At 39.4% G+C, this 16,598-nt stretch overlaps 2 protein-coding genes across 2 annotated transcripts in view; both read right to left on the bottom strand.

Moving 5' to 3' along the window:
• Positions 1-2,423: 2,423 nt before the first annotated feature.
• Positions 2,424-16,598, bottom strand: part of PARP4 (poly(ADP-ribose) polymerase family member 4) — a 75,088-nt gene continuing 60,913 nt past the window's right edge. The window contains 4 exon segments of the mRNA XM_033104268.1: positions 2,424-2,805; positions 7,666-7,798; positions 13,819-13,918; positions 15,469-16,584. Of these exon segments, the coding sequence (XP_032960159.1) occupies positions 2,592-2,805; positions 7,666-7,798; positions 13,819-13,918; positions 15,469-16,584 (1,563 nt within the window). The 3' untranslated portion in view covers positions 2,424-2,591.
• On the bottom strand, positions 4,351-5,127 carry LOC117021312 (Y-box-binding protein 1-like). The gene has a single exon (XM_033104267.1). The coding sequence runs from the start codon at positions 5,039-5,041 to the stop codon at positions 4,700-4,702; it is 342 nt and encodes a 113-aa protein (XP_032960158.1). The 5' UTR covers positions 5,042-5,127; the 3' UTR covers positions 4,351-4,699.

Raw genomic sequence — 16,598 nt, 5'->3', positions numbered from 1 at the left:
TTATTTGTTTAGCTTACTGAATGCATCCTATGTACCATGACCCTAGTAGGCATTAGAGATACAACGAACATAGCCTGCCTTCCAGGGACTCAGTCTGTAAAAGGAAGACACACAATTCTAATTGGATACATTTTAAAAAATACGTTTTTAAAAATAATATAACCAAATCACATTTGTTGATGGGGGAACGCTCTTTTTTTTTCAGCAGCATTCCAAATAATAAATGTAGAAGAAAAGAGAATCACAATATTTCATGAAAATGATTCAAGCAACAAAACTATTAGGTGAAAGATGGATGAGGAAGTGGATACCAAAGTATTTCCACAGTTGTCAGTTGTAGGTGAAACACGTCACCATGGAAACCCATTGATCAATGTGAACATTACGGAAAGTAGAATAACCAGACTGTACAGCTTCTGTGGACAAAAATGTTGATCCTTAATCTACTCAGGCCTTTAGATATAATTTCCAGCATACAAGAAATACGGGGAAAGGGAAAGGGAAACAATTGAACAAATCCACAATGTGGGAGACATCCTATTGGACAACTGACCCTATTTCTTCAACAAGTCAACAGCAAAAGAAGAGGAAAGAGAAGATGGTTCTAAATTTATAAAAAACTTGGCAAAATATTTTAAACCTTGAAATAATAAAATTTTAAGTGTGTCTGTTCATTGTAATACTTTTTAAATTAACCCCAAAAATATAAGATGGAAATAAAGTTCCTATTCCTCAAAGGTAAGCAGTTTGGAGTATGACATGACAGATTTTTATAATACATATATAATACATACATATATATATATAATACATATATATACATATATATAATACATATATAAACACCCATTTATATAATTTTTAAAATGAGCTCTATTTCATTGTTCTGTACCTGCACTATACAGAGGGTGCAAAAAATGTATACACATTTTAAAAAAGGAAAACTTAAAATTGTGATAATATATACGGATAACAAGATGGATACAAGTCACGTTCAATGTCTGCAATTACATGAGGTGCTCGAAGTGGTTACCATCAGCGTCCAGACACTTGCATCCATTTTTTTGGCGCCCCCGGTATATGTGCATATATAACATACGTATATGTGTGTGTCCATTTTTCTGTAAGATGAATTTGTAGAAGTCCTTTAGTGAAATTTACAGGTCAAGGAGGGTTGTGATTTAAATTGTGATAAATACCTATACTACAAAATTTTTTTTACTAGTATGTTTCTAGTAACAATGCAAGGAAGTATCTGTTTACCCACATTCTGCTACTGGGTATTATCAGTCTTTCAAATCCATTAATCGAACAAACCAAGAAAAGACGATGTATCTTCTGTGATTATGTCAAGCAAACAGCAGGCAAGGCCAAGACTTGACTGATTCGGCCAGTAAAGATAGAGCAAGCTGTCTTAGTTTATTTAAACAGCAAGAGGAAGAGTAGTCAGATGCCAGCTTCCCTTGGTCCTTGTCTCACACCCCAAAAGGAGCTAGATAATGGCAACATGAGTTATGGGACACATCACTGTTGAGCCAGTTCTGGACACAGGGGTTTTTTTTAGTTTGCAGCTGTATCCTAAGCCTCATACCTCATCTGAACTGGGAGGTGATGAGAACTGGTTTCATGACAGCCTCCCAGGGAGACAGTGAGGCGGGTGGGAGAAGGCCTCATGGCAGTTCTTCACAAGCCCCCCATCCTTCGGGTACCAGGATGATCACAAGGTGTTCTGCCAAGACTCAATTAGCTGTGGTTCAGGCGTAGGGAGTTAGGATGGGTCACGCATCAGGATGTCACTCAAGAGGAAGGCAGGACTAGCAGTAGAAAGGGAAATCCTGAACCACATGAATGAGGGGAGGTGCTGGGCAGCCAACAGGATGTATTTCAAAGAAAGTGGAGTTTTACATAACTAGAGAGGTAATGGCCTAGAAGGGGTAGTATGGAGGAAGGTAGACAGTGACCTTATTACACCTTTCACAAAAAATAACTCAAGACGGATCATAGACCTAAACATAAGGTGCAAAACTATAAAACTTCTAGAAGATAACATAGGTGAAAATCTAGACAATCTTGGGTTTGGTGATGAGATTTCAGTTCGAACCCAAAAAGCAAGAGCCATAAAAGCATTGCTTGGGACACCTAGTTTTTCTAAAACAAGAAATGTATCAAGGGATCTGCAGACTAGGACCCACGCCAGGGGGTATGCATGCTGGAGGTTAAGGTCTGGGTACCCAGTGCCCTGCACAGGCTTGCATGCCAGGAATGCCGACATCGGCCATAGACCCTGTTTCTTCCCAGCTTGCTCAGTCCAACTGGGCCAGATGTCTACCAGACTCCTGAAAGGGGAGAAGGCAACGAACTTCCAGGATCACCCAGATGTGTCTCTCATCACCTTGAAACATTTAAACACAAAATATCTGTAATATTGTAATTTTTATTTTATTACTGCTTCTTAGTTCGTTAAAATAATAAATTCTGCTTTCATTTATTTTAAAGCGACTTACTGCTACATTCAATAAAATCATAATTAAATTTCATTATAGGTATCTATTAATATTTGATTATTTTATAGATAGAAGCATGAAAAAAGTTTAAAATACAACTTCATTTCGTTCAGCCATGACCATAATTAAGAACTCTGGAGGAGAAGTGGTATTTATGGGTTGGATTCCCAGTAGCTGTTTAGTGGCTGAGTCCCAATCTTTACCCAACTCAAGCCGTTGGCAGATAGATGGATACTGTCCTTCAGTTCTTCTTACCCATTCACTTGCTTTCTTTATTTTCTCAAAAGCCCAGTGAATATTCCTAGATAAAAAAAAAAAAAAATTCCATCAATTTCAGAATATAACTGCGTATGAAATGTAACATGGTACCAAATCTACGACATTGTATCAGACAAAATAATTATGTTAAAAATTAAGATATTTAATAAAAGCAGTTCTCTTTGACATTTTATTAAAATTATTCTACCGGCCTGACAATGGTGCTTTTAACTTATTCAGTACATTTTAAAGTATATTTTACCCATCACTTCCCAGCTTCCACTTTGCTTCAGACTTCCTTGCTGCCTCGGTCAACTTGAGCATCTTTTAGCCTTTGTATACATGTCTATTGTCATTCTTTTCCATTCTTCTCCGTTAAATCCTATCCATTCTTCAAGAACAAACTCAATCCTGTTTTACAAGCTAGGCTTCCATTTCTCTCTCCTTTTTACAGTACCATGAATTCTCAACTTGATTAGTTATTTGCAACGTACCTCAGACTCACCCATGAAACTGGCATATATTTAATTCTATCATATAAACCAGGAACAACTTACTAGTAAAATGTGCAGATCATAAAAACTGCAAGTTTGTGTCCATAAATGCTGTTGAATAGTCAAGACTGTCAAATATTCAAGTCTATGCAAGACAGAAAAATTCTGGGATTTTTCACTATTAGTGAACACTGGTTGTGTCATCTGCTGCAACTTGTTAGCAAACAAGTGGTAACATATACTAAAGTTTTAAAGAAAGATCTATGGCGGGACCGTGGGGGGGGGTGCTAAAAAGTTGAAAAATTCTCTCCATCTTCCTGATTTTTTCCCCTTGAACTGGGAAAGGGCCAGTGTGGTGGTTAAGAGGTGGGTTCAAATCCGGTCTCTGCAATCACACACTATTGCCTGTGTGATATATGTGTAGTGTACCTTTCATTCAACATTGGCAGTCTCTGTTTCCTCAGTTATAGTAATAATTCGAGATCCTGTGGGTTTGTTGTGGGGATTAAAATGCATGTTTAACGGTCCCTGGCACAGAGTAGGCAATCAATAAATATTTGCTGAATATCATGATGACATGAGCATACCAAACAGGCCCAAAGTGGTTAAAAGACCTATGTTTCCCAATAATTATTAGTCTCCTTATAAACTACTGAAAGCAACAAAACTGATTTTAAATATTTTAATTCAACTGGCCTTTCTTTAATCCAGGTGGCCTCTGAACTTTTGACTGACCCTCTCACTAGTATGAAAATTTTGTACATACATCTCCATGCATTGCGCTATGGCATTAATGTTATGTACACCATGAAGCAGGAAAAATAGGAAGAAAAATTTTAAATAGGCAATAAACAGGAAATAAAAATTATTCAAATACCTTTATTTATTAAAGTGCTGACAAACCCTTTTGCTCTCACAGTAACAATATAGTAAGAGCAATGTGATGAAATATTCTTATTTTTTTAAATCTTGCTTTTTTTTCCCTTTTTAACACAAAGGCAATTATTTAAGACTTTATTAAAAGGTTTTGCAGATTGTTGACTTTTTTGAAAAAATCAAATTGTAAACTTTTGTTACAAATAAAAATGAAGTTCTTAAAAATCTCAGCTTGACCAGATATGAAACAATTTAAAAACTTTTCAAGGTATATTGAAAGAAAAACAGACTTTAAATTATTTAAAAACACGTTTGTCATTACCAAAAGGAGAGGTCTTTAGATAAAAATAATAAAAACCCCGTGCTACATAAATAACACAGATAGTGCTAGTGATCCGGTCAATGGGCAAAAAGCAAGCACTTAAGGTCTTTAGCTCCAATCTTTTGTTGATTTCTTATCGCTGGAATTTCATATTCATTTCTTGTTGGATGACTAAACCCGATGGTAGTAGAGGGTTAAGCCGGCCTTTACTCAGCCCCGGAGTGGACGAATTCTCAGAGGGTGGGTCAGAGGGCCCCTGCAGAATCCCGGTCGATAGCCCGATGCATATTCTGTCTCATTGGTCTACCTTGTTCTCCAGCACCCTGGTTGTTAGCACCCTCCATTGCTTCTCCCTGCACAGGAGGGTTGGAATATTGTGGTCGTCGCCCATAGGGTCTCCGCATGGTGCGAACCGCCGCCTGCGGTAGGGCCAGCGCGGTTGGGCTTGGCCTTAGGCTCTCACTGTTCTGGTCATTCTGCTGGTAATTGCGTGGAGGAGCCCTGCGACGTGGATGGCATCTGTCACGGTTCGGGGTCTGCTGCGTATTGACTACTTTGCACCGGAACTCCACCAGGGCCTGTGACATCTGCCCCCGCACCCTTTTCTCCTTCAACAATATCCAACTGCACAGTCTCTCCACCTCCTACACTGTGAAGGCACTTCCTGGGGTTACTCTTCTTTATGGCAGTCGGCTATACAAAGGCGTATTTTATTCGTGTCATTCCTGTTGATGAAACCATATCCGTTTCTTACAGTGAACCACTTCACAGTTCCCAAAACCTTCATTGTGATAACCTTGTCCCCGCCAGCAGGCGCCGCCTAAGCAAGGCTGCCGCTCCCTGCACCGCTGCCTGTGGTGCGGGGCTTGGTGTCAGCCGCGCTGAGGGCGGAGGCAGCTGCTGGGTCTCGGCCTCGCTGCTCAGGGCTGCTGGGATGGCGTCTGGAGCCTGGGGCGTCGGGCCGGCTGCCGCAGCTGCGGCCTCTGCTGGGGTGCGATGGCAACCAGGCCGGCGGCGGCGGCGGCGGTGGGGCTGCTCAGGGCTCTAGGGTCCGCTCTCCGCTCCCGCTACCGAGCGAACTCTAAAATCTTGCTTTAATACTTTGTGATTTGCAATTCAAAAGTAGGTTCAAAGTTATTAATACTTGTTGTAGTGACTACCATAGGTGGAAAAGATCTAAATAGATTAAGTAAGTGCCTTTTTGGTTTTGCCTATTAAATAAAATACTAACTTTCCAGTCCCGTCTACTAGTTCTCTGAAGGTTTTTTTTCTTGATATTCATTTAGTAATTTCCATCTTTCTCAAGGAGTTATTTTGGCAAACTAATGAGAAGGTGTTGCTTCTTTTAAAAAAAATGGAGGTATAATTTACATATAGTAAAATGATCAATTATTTTCTGAGTACCTATTTTGTGTTTGATGCTGTTGGGAATACAGAATATAATCAGCCTTCGTGAGAGGGTAAAAATAGGTCTACTTATTTTAATTTCATCTGTAAATATGTATCTCTAAGGGATAAGAACCTTTTCTTAAACATGACACTTAAAAAGAGTTATAAATAATTGTTTAATATCACAAAATATCCAGGTAATGTTTGTTTTCCCTAATTGTCTTTTTAAAATATACAATGGATTTTGTTCAAATCAGGATCCAAAGAAAGTCTGCCACATTGCTTGGTTCATATACCCTTTATTGTATGAGTCTGGCCTCTCCCCATTTTGTCTGGCGATCTACTTGCTGGTATCCCAGACACTGCTGAGTGCACCCCATGGATAATTAACATGTGTGACCTCTATTCTCTGACATCTGACCTTTAGTATGTAACATATTTACAGTTTCTAAGTCAAACCGTAAAATGAGGTATATTAGGAGAAACCTAGCTTTCATCCACATCTCCTCCTCTATAAATAATAGTTTTATTAGCTTTCCCCGTCTTAAAAAAAAAGCATAAGCAAGTTGCACATGTGCGTGTGCGTGTGTGTGTGTGTGTGTGTGTGTGTACAGAAGGTGGCCATTTGCATGGGGTATGGATGGAGTTTTGATGAGTAAGGGGTACTCATAGGTGCACATGAGGCCTTCTGCGGTACCATGATCAGCCAAGGGCTAGTGGCCAGGGCCCCAGAACTGGCTCTCTCTCCACATGGCCACATTTTGGCATAAAACTTCAAGTGAGGGGCCGGCCCGGTGACTCAGGCGGTTAGAGCTCCATGCTCCTGGCTCCGAAGGCTGCCGGTTCGATTCCCACATGGGCCAGTGAGCTCTCAACCACAAGGTTGCCAGTTCAATCCCTCGAGTCCCGCAAGGGATGGTGGGCAGCACCCCCTGCAACTAAGATTGAACACGGCACCTTGAGCTGAGCTGTCCCTGAGCTCCCAGATGGCTCAGTTGGTTGGAGTGTGTCCTCTCAACTGCAAGGTTGCTGGTTCGACTCCCATGGGCTGAAACCCCCGTAACTAGCAACAACTGGACCTGGAGCTGAGCTGCGCCCTCCACAACTAAGACTGAAAGGACAACAACTTGACTTGGAAAAAAGTCCTGGAAGTACACACTGTTCCCCAATAAAGTCCTGTTCCCCTTCCCCAGTAAAATCTTAAAAAACAAAAAACAAAAAACAAAACCTTCAAGTGATTCCAGAATTCTAAATTTGAACCTGGACTAGGTGGTTATGAGTTGGATTTGTCAAGGTAAAACTTTAGAACATATTTTATTTAACAATGTGCTAGTTTGATTTATAACTTTTAAATACTTAGACTTATAGTAGGTGGGTTTCCATTTGTCCCAGGCACTGCAATTGTTGGGAACAGGCCTGGTCCCAACAATCTTATTGCGGATTTTCCAAAAGCACATAGAATCCACATACTATAGTGAAAAGAATACTAAGCCAGGAGCCAAAGTTCTGGACTCCAGTGTAAGTTACATTTCAACTCTAGCTCCATCCAGTTTCCTGTGTAACTGAAGAGGCAAAAATACTGTGTGTGCCCTGCTGGTGGCAGAAGAGTGCAGCTGAGCCATTCTCTTTGTACTTACAATTCCATGTAGCCTCTTACAAGGTTTAGGTCAGAAATGGTTGAAAATGTAAGTAAGTTGCTTACTGCTATAGCTAAATGGAAAAAATAGGTAAATATTACATTTTATATATATTATATATATATATATATATATATATACACACACACATAATTTTTTTTTAATGGAAAAAAGTGAGAAAAAACCTGGGAATGGGGGCATCATCCAATTTCATCAGGGATTTGAAGACTATTCCCTCTTGTTCCAACTTGGTGCGAAGAAGCTGTAGTACCAGAAGTGTGGCGATCAGGTCCAGAAGGCATTCTTTTCCTTTTATACCTGAAAGTGGAAAACTCTTTTATGTCTGTTGGAAACTCTGCACCTCAAACTGTGCCAAATTATAAAAGTTCTATTAAAGAATTACAATAGCATTAAACCACAACACATTAGCAGATTGTAAAACTGTCATACTTTTCATGGTCCTTCATTAGCCTACTACTGAAATAAAAAATGAGGACGACTGGAACATGTGCCTGTCATATTATCCTGATGGTTGTTAGGAAACTGAATGAGATCAGAGCCCCTCTCCTTGCCATTTTGAACAATCAGATATGTGAGGACTATGCAGAAGGAATTCAGCTTCTAGGTTCCGGCTACAAATAGCTAAGAAGAGAAAACCTAAATATACAACAGATAAACAATTGATATGGCTGCTAAGACCAGTGTATCGAATTATTTCAAGCCAACTGGGCTCTATACTTATTTCTTTGTCCCTTGATCTTTTTAAATAAGTTCATATGCAACCCCAGCCGATCGACTTAAACCCAGTACTTCTTCCTTGTTTCCTGTTTGCCTCTTTCTATAAAAAGCTTGGAGCCTTTTCCCCTTTGTAGTTCTCTGCACTCAAGAGTGGAGACTGTCCTCTTTGTGAAGTATGAAATAAATTTTTTTAGACCAATTAAATTGTTCTCCTCAATTATTTTAATAGTACCTATAGGTAACCAGTGTTATTTATCCAAATCAAGATATTTTACTACATCACGAAAAAAACAAAATTGAAAATGAATGTTTACGTATACTGAATCCAGAAATTGATAACTGGCTTTTATTTTTTAAAATGCAAGTCATATATTTGAAATCACTTTATATAAAAAATTAGATTTCAAATATTATTTTTCCAATCTCAAATTTCATGAGGGTTTTTTTTTTTTAGGGTTGTCATGAAAACTAAACTTTCCACATCTATCTTGGAGGGTGGGGTTCAGAATAAGCCACCCTAGAATGTATACTTTGGCTTGTGGATAATTTTGAGCTGAAGGCTATCAAGACCCAGCAGAGTCAGAAAAAGCTTTTTAACCCCTACTCCCCTTAATTGCCTAAAAGAAATTAGAAAGGGGCCTGTCAGACCAGGAAGAGCACTATTCCAGAGATAACTTTTTCATCTGAGAGACATATCTGCATGGCAGGGCAAATATCTGTTTACTGGTAAACAGACATCGCCCCATCTCACCTTCCTGTGAATTACCTCCCCATCTTTGAGGTCCCAGACCCCTACCTCTACCCCCTTCCTAAGCTCATTTGCCTGGCTGCCTTTCATCTATCTTTTTTGGGGTTCCCATTTGTAGGTAATTAAAATCGCTTGTATTTCTCTTGTTCATCTGTCTTTTATTATGGGGGTGGGGGTGAGGGTAGGGTCTCAGCCAAGAACCTAGCAGGGTAGAGGAGGGAAAGTTAGTTTTCCTCCCCTACAATCTTCACCATCATTACGACACACTGAGTCATCTGATGGTTTCCCAGGTAAATCATCATTATTTCCATCTAAGATGTTTGAAATGTAGCAGCACTGTCTGCATCACAAGACAGCCACTTAATGTTTTTGATTATGAAATATTTTAAGCATGCAGAAAAGTAAAGAGAATAATATGAATATCCCTATCACTACATCGCAGGTCAACTTTTAACAGTTTCCCACATCTGCTTCAAATTTCTCTCTTTTAAAAGAAAAAATATACCATGAAGTTGAAGCCCCCCCTTGTCCTCCAACTCATCCCCCAGCTCTTCACAGGTGAACACTATTCTGACCTTGGGATCTCCATTCCCACGAAGGACATTGCTTTTCAAAGTTATCTTCAATAGGTACCTTAAACAGCACTTAGCGCTTGCAATTTTCAGTTCATTTTCTAAGAAATACTTAATAAACCTGTGTTAAAGTTTTACTTCCTTTTTTATGATTTCTGGGAGATAATTTCTCTAAGTATCCAAAATCAGCACTAATTCAGGCCATTTCGAGCTGAGTGCTCTCAACTGACACTTTGTTATTCAAAATAAAGTAATTAAGAGAACACCTTACAACACAAAATATCTGTAGAAGACTCAAATATGTCTCCTTTTCTGGGTGACAGTGGTTTTGACAAAACCTTGTCTTATATTTAATAATATACAACTTTGGGATTAAAGACAAAAGGATATGTACGTATCTGCACATACAGTTTTAAATCAATGAGAGCCAAAACTACTTATAAAATGGTATCATTTTCTCAATACGGAAAAATGGAATTGATTAAAATTTTAAAAATCATACAAAGCAACAAAACCAACCCACTATCCTAAAGAAAATCAACAGAGACAAAAGAAAAAATGGAGGCAGTTTAATTTAGTTGCGTTCTTTTGGAGTAGTACATGTGAAATCTTAGACTAATTTTTAAGTGATATTAATAATAAGCAAATATTGAACTGACAACATAAAGAATAATAAACAACATATAAATCTATTCAACAATATCATAAATAATAAAATTACAAAATACCTAAATGTTATATCAGTCATTTAAAAAATAAATTCAGAAATTCAGAAGGAGAAGGAAAAATAAAAGAGAAACAAAGATGAAGATAAAAGAGAAAGCCGCATAGAGAGATATAAAAACAAGTCATAGGAAACAAATCAGACATCTTGAAACTACATATAGAGGAAAAAGGCAGAAAAGCACACACATACAGAAAAATACCATGGATAATCTGGAGATATACAAAGCAACAGTGGGAAAACCCATAAGGAAATTTTACGTCTTGGCACCTGGTAACACCCTACTCTCTAGCTTCCATCTTACTTCTCTGCCATTCCTGCTCAGTCTCTTTGCTAGCTGCTGTTCTGTATGACCACTAGATAGTGGTGTGCCCAAGGATGGCCCTACATCCTCTCCTCTGTTCTAGGTGACCCTCTTTCTTTAGGTGACCTTATAAAAGCCGATGGGCCACGGCTTCAAATACTGATACTCCCCCAAAGTCTCTACCTGAGCTCTAGTCTCCTATCACCAACTATGGCTTTCTTTCCAATGTGTACCAGGTATGTCAGACTTTAAATGTCCAAACCATAATTCTATTAGCATTTATCCAGGCTCAGTCCACAGTTGATGTTTTCCCTTCCCACGCTCAAACCTCCTCTCTCTCAACTGCCCACATCCAACCCATCAAAGCCTGACATTTCTTTTTCAAAAATATATCTCAAATCTTCCCAAGTATACACTTAAATTAAAAAATGTTAAATACTGAGTAGATACAACTGATAATATATTTATAGGGTATAAATAATATAACAAACACCCAAATATAAACTAGCCATTTATAATTTTTTTAAATCGTAGTAAAATAAACATAACATAAAAGTTACCATTTTAACCATCGTTAAATGTACATCAGTGCTATTAATTACATTCACATTCATGCTACCATCATCACCATCCATTTCTAGAACTTTTTCATCTTGAAAAACTGAAATCTGTCCCCATTGAACACTATCTCCCCATTCCCACCTCCTCCCAGCCACTGGCAACCACCATCTGCTTTGTCTCTAGGAACTTGACTACTCTAGGTCCCTCACATAAGTGGGATCGTCCAGTATTTGTCCTTTTGTGTCTGGCTAATTTCACTTAGCATAATGTTGTATCACGTCTCAAAATTTCCTTCCCGTTTAAGGCTGATTACTATTCCATTATATGTACATATCACATTTTCTTTATCCAGTCATCAATGGACATTTGGGTCACTTCTACTTTTTTGGCTATTGTGAATAATGCTGCTATGAACATGTCTGTGCAAATATCTCTTTGAGCCTTGCTTTCAATTCTTTGGGGTATGTGCCCAGAAATGAAACTGCTGAATCATATAGTAGCTCAAGTTTTAATTTTTTGATGAGCCGCCATATTGTTTCTCATAGCAGCTGCACATTTTATATTCCGACCCACTGAGGGTTCCAACTGCTCTACATCCTCACCAATACTTGTTATTTTCTGTTTTTGTTTTTGATAGTAGCCATCCTAAGGGGTGTGAGGTGGTATCCAGCTACCCTTTTTAAGAAACAGAACAGAAACAGTACCTTCGGTGTGTCTGTGAGCTGTGCCCCAGTCCTATTCGCCTCTGCTCCCTCTTAGAAACAACCACTTAGCTGACATTTGTGCTCATCACTCAGTTCTACCAAGGTTTGTACTTTGTTTATACATTGTTTATCTGTGTTGCCAATGTTATTCCTGTGTGTATGTCTTTTTCGTGTTTTAAATTTTATTTATTTTTAATGAAAAGGCATTTCTAATGTTAATGCAGTCTACTTTAATAATTTTTTCCTTTATGGTTTGTGCATATTTTTTGCATTAAGAAATTCCTCTCTGAATGATAAATCAAATGTTTCCAAATGTTAATGTCTGGGGAATTTGGGTGAAGGGTATATGGGAATTCTTTGTACTATATTTGCAACTTTTCGTCTAGATTAAAATTATTTCAAAACAAAAAGTTTTAAAAAATCTTTCCTATCCTAAAATCACAAAGATACTTTCCCATATTTTCTCCTAAAAGTTTTATGGTTTCCCTTTTACACCTAAGTCTTCAAGCTATTTGGAATTGATTTTTGAGTATGTATGAGGTAAAGAGTCAAAGTGTACTTTCCCCTTATTGTCTGGTTGTCCCAGCACCACTGATTAAAAAGTACATCTGGGTATAGTGCTCAGTCATTAGACGTGGTACCACCCTTATATGGTCCTTTTGGGTTTTAGTGGAATGCTTGAGATGTATTATCAAGCCTCCCTATTTTGCGGTAATTTGAAAACCAAACTCTGTCTCCCCAGCACTTGGCAGAGGATGAAACCTTTGCTCAGCTCTTGCTCTTTACTGGATTCCTTGAGGTCACGCCCTGACTTCAAGGTCAGGGGACAGCCAAGGACTGATGGAACTTGTGTGCAGATTTCAGAGCTCCCCTCTTTCTAGGATTTTCGCCCTTAACTTCCAGCCACTCTGGCAGCTGGAACTCTGACCCCTATGCCGTCATCCCATTGAGACCTTCTGTTTCAGTTCTAACCCCCTTGTGCCTCAGGAACTGAGAAGCGCCTTCAAGTGAAAAACCGGATCAACGTGGTTACTTCCCTTCTTTCAAGGACCGTGTCCCCTCCAGTTTCTGCCTGCTTTCTTAATTGTATTCCAGACCTTCAGAGAGCAGCTTTCAAATAGTTTGTCCAGGGCTAGTAAATGTTACTGGCAGGACCGTTAGTCAGGTACAAGCTCTTCTGTCATTCTAAAACTCTCTCCTTATGTACATTTTAATAAACCCTTTTTTAGTCTAGTGCAAGTCAAACAGGCGAAGAGTTGCTGACCCTGGAACATGCCTGGATCCTGAAAACCCTGACACTACAGAGGCAATGGCGGAGTAGATAGACAACTGCTGTTCAATGAATACTGGCTAGTTGTTTAATAATCTTTATTTTCTTTTAGAAAAATCTCTTAACCTAGGGCCAGCACTTGCCCTTCAAACCACTTGCTTTTTGAGGATGGCTAGGACCTCCTTGTCCATCCCGTTCGTTGACATAAAAAGAAACAGGTCCAGAGAGCTTGAACAACTAGTGCTGGGGAGACTGAACCGTGCGCTCCCCAAAGCTCTTCTCTCTTCCTGGCACATTTCCCGGCCCCTTGCCTCTGGGTGGGACTCTTGACTAGTTCTTGCTACATTTTCTCTCTCTCCCTCCTGTCTACCAGGTAGATGATGCCAGAGTCATCTTTTTTTCTTCTTCTTTTTCCACCAGAGTAATTTTAAAGACACACGTTGGTGACGGCAGAGCCCCATATGGTCTGGAAATGACCATGTTGAGTGGCACTTCCCTACTGGCCAATACTGACTTGTCATATGGGCGAGAGTAATCTTTGTTTAAGCTGCTTAAGATTTTAGATCTTACTAGTCATCTGTTTCCTTTGATGATTAACAAATATAATTCCATTCCTATGTAACTTACATAATTATTATATGTATTACTATACTAGTTTAAAAAAATTTATAACAATTAAGAGCATGTCATTTAATGAGTAGAAAAACAGTGACTTACCTAGAGATCGAATGCCTTTTTGATTAAGAAAGCTGTTTAAAATATTTGTGTTAAGTTTCAATATAAATCCCAATTCTGGTGTAAGTTTCCAGAAGCCATCCTATGAAGTTAAGAAAACAAGTTTAAGCCACATTCTTGAAATTTTATCCTGTAAGAAGTTATGGGATGAAAAAGTTTCCAATTAGTTCAATTCAGTTTAAAACACTTCTAAAATTTTTATTACTGTAAACTCAAAGTTCTTCAAATACTAGTGACACAGTGTTGCTGGGAATCTCATAGATACTATGGACACTAAGCATCTGGTGGCATTTATAAAAAGTCTGAAAAGAGGCTCATGTGTAGAGATTTTTAACAATGGTATTATGTTTTTTTCTTATTGCAATGCTTTGAAGCAATGTTTCTCAGACTTTTAAATAGCACCAATCCTTTCGTTCAACATTAAAAATGTGCCCTTACCATGTCTGAAACATGCAAATGACAATTTTTTACTAAATATAAAATTATGTTGAACATGCGCTTCAAAACTACCTTCTTTGTGCTCACTGTCCCCCACCCACTGCAGCTAAGAGTCACTGCTTGAAGTAGACAGACTCTGGGCGCCAGGGTGATACCATAGGCAGGTGGGCATGTGAAAGGATCTATGGCAATAATTTGAAAATAACTGCAGTGACAATATGTGCCAACCAGCATTGAACTAGAGCCAGGTGCTGTTCTATCTTTTCAGCCACTCCTGTGGAGTTATTATTATACCCACTTTGCAGATTGTGGACACTGAGGAACAGAGAGGTTAAGGAACTTGTCCAAAGTCACACAGCCAACAAGCAGCAGAGTCAAGACTTAAGCCCCAGCAGTCTGGCTCCAGGGTCCACAGATAGTAGTGGTTGCTCCCTGCTTCCTACACTGCTTTCACATACATTCCTTCAGTTAAGGGAGCTGGGCAGCTGTTACTATCTTGTTTAGACCTCAAGGTAGACACTGTTATTCCCATTATATGGATGAGAAACTGAGACTAGGATCTGACTTGCCCCAAATCACAAAGTGACAGGGCTGGGATTCAAACCTAGTCTTATACTAAATCACGTGGCTTTTGCTACTAAACTACAGCAAAATAAATAATTACAGGTGTGACAGTGGGTCTTGGTGCCTGTGCAGGAGCTAAATTCAAGGGGTATTTGTTTATTAACTTTACAAATGGAACGATTAGCTCTAACACAATCTTACATGTTGACTAACATTCCCAAGACCGTTTGTGAAAATACTTGGAGTACACTCACAGCACCTGTGCTCTACCTCACACTGGGGCGTTTATGGGACTTGCAATTCTTCAGTTCTAGAACCTAGGGAATTAAGGTCTTACCCGCTGACCCATTCTGGGAGGCTAATTTTCAACTGAGGAATATTAACATTCACAAGCCTGTTATTCTGGCCTAAAGGTTGTAAATAGATAAACAACAATCATCGAGCACACAGTATTGTTCAATTGCTGCCCCGCCATCCCCCCTCTTTTTAAGCAAGATTTTCTCAGTGAAGGAAGCAATGTGTTGATTTACATTCTGGCACAACACAGTTTGATAACCAGCTACTTTGAGTAGCACTGTTCTAAACGATGAAGCAAATTAACCACAGACGCAGGAGAAATAAGACTAATACCTCAGTCTGCAGACTGAAGAGGTCAGTCCAAGGCACAGAATTCCTCCAGCTTTGTTTGCAGACTGTGTCGTCCTCGTCCTTTAGTGCCCGAAAGCTTGCAGGAAAATCTCTTCTTGTTCTATCAGATTTTGCCAGCCCTTTAAAAAGCCTCCTTTCCAGAAATCCTAGTGTTTCATCACTTTCTATTTCAAAAGAATTTTCATTTTCTGTTTCAGAAGAACACAAAAATGCATATTGGGAAGAATAAAACAAACTTTCATCACTTGCTGTGTCAGAACAACTGGAGGCAGCCAGACCTACATGTTGGGGAGAATCTGATGAAGCAATTCTGGCTTCAGTATCAAGCTCCATTAAACATACTGGCTGCTTGTGACTGGTGCTCAAGGGAGCTGGGAAATTTGGGAAATGAAGAGAGGAATGAGGAAGAGGATGAAAGGTAACCTCTGCCGGTAGAGAAAGGGAAGGAGGGGGAGGAGGCATAGGAGACAACAAAAGATTCTGCTGTGGAGGAGAGTCCAACTCATGGGAAATGTCAGCAAAACTGTAGCGGTCAAGGTCATCATCAATTTTAGGTAGCTCAAACTGTCTGGAGCTAAGTGAGGCAGCTGAAAGAGCCAAACTAGGAGAAGATTCAAAAGGCGGCAGTCTGGGAGGAGAGCCCCACACAAGGGAAGTGTCAGTACGACGGCCAGTCTTAAGGCCTTGGTAATTCTTAGATGGACCACACTGTTTGGGACGAGCAACAGAACCAAAAAGAGAGCTCTGAGGAAGCAAGTTGGGAGGACGGGGGCAAGAAAATCCAGTAGAGGGGGCAGCTAGCAAACGGGCTGAACCAGGAGCACCAAAAAACTTGGGAACAGTCATTTTTGGTGAAATGGCTTCTGCAGGCCGTGCTTCAATTAGTTTGGGTTTAAGTGAATCCATCTGACTTAAATCCAATGGCTTTTCCACATCTCTACGTTCAAAATGAAGTGTTAAAGATTCTTCTGGTTGTTGGGAACCTAAGCCAGGAACTTCCAAATCTTCAAAAACTTCCACTCTAGGTGACTTAAGTTTTCTTTTAGTCAAACGTTTACATTGCAATTCTTCGTGCCATGCAGAGGATGATGAAGGAGGCTGCCCAGAAGAAA

This window comes from Rhinolophus ferrumequinum, chromosome 4 (assembly GCF_004115265.2).
Source record: "Rhinolophus ferrumequinum isolate MPI-CBG mRhiFer1 chromosome 4, mRhiFer1_v1.p, whole genome shotgun sequence".
Lineage (NCBI taxonomy): Eukaryota > Metazoa > Chordata > Mammalia > Chiroptera > Rhinolophidae > Rhinolophus > Rhinolophus ferrumequinum.
Note: the sequence above shows the minus strand (reverse complement) of the source record. Positions and strands in the feature narration are given on the sequence as shown.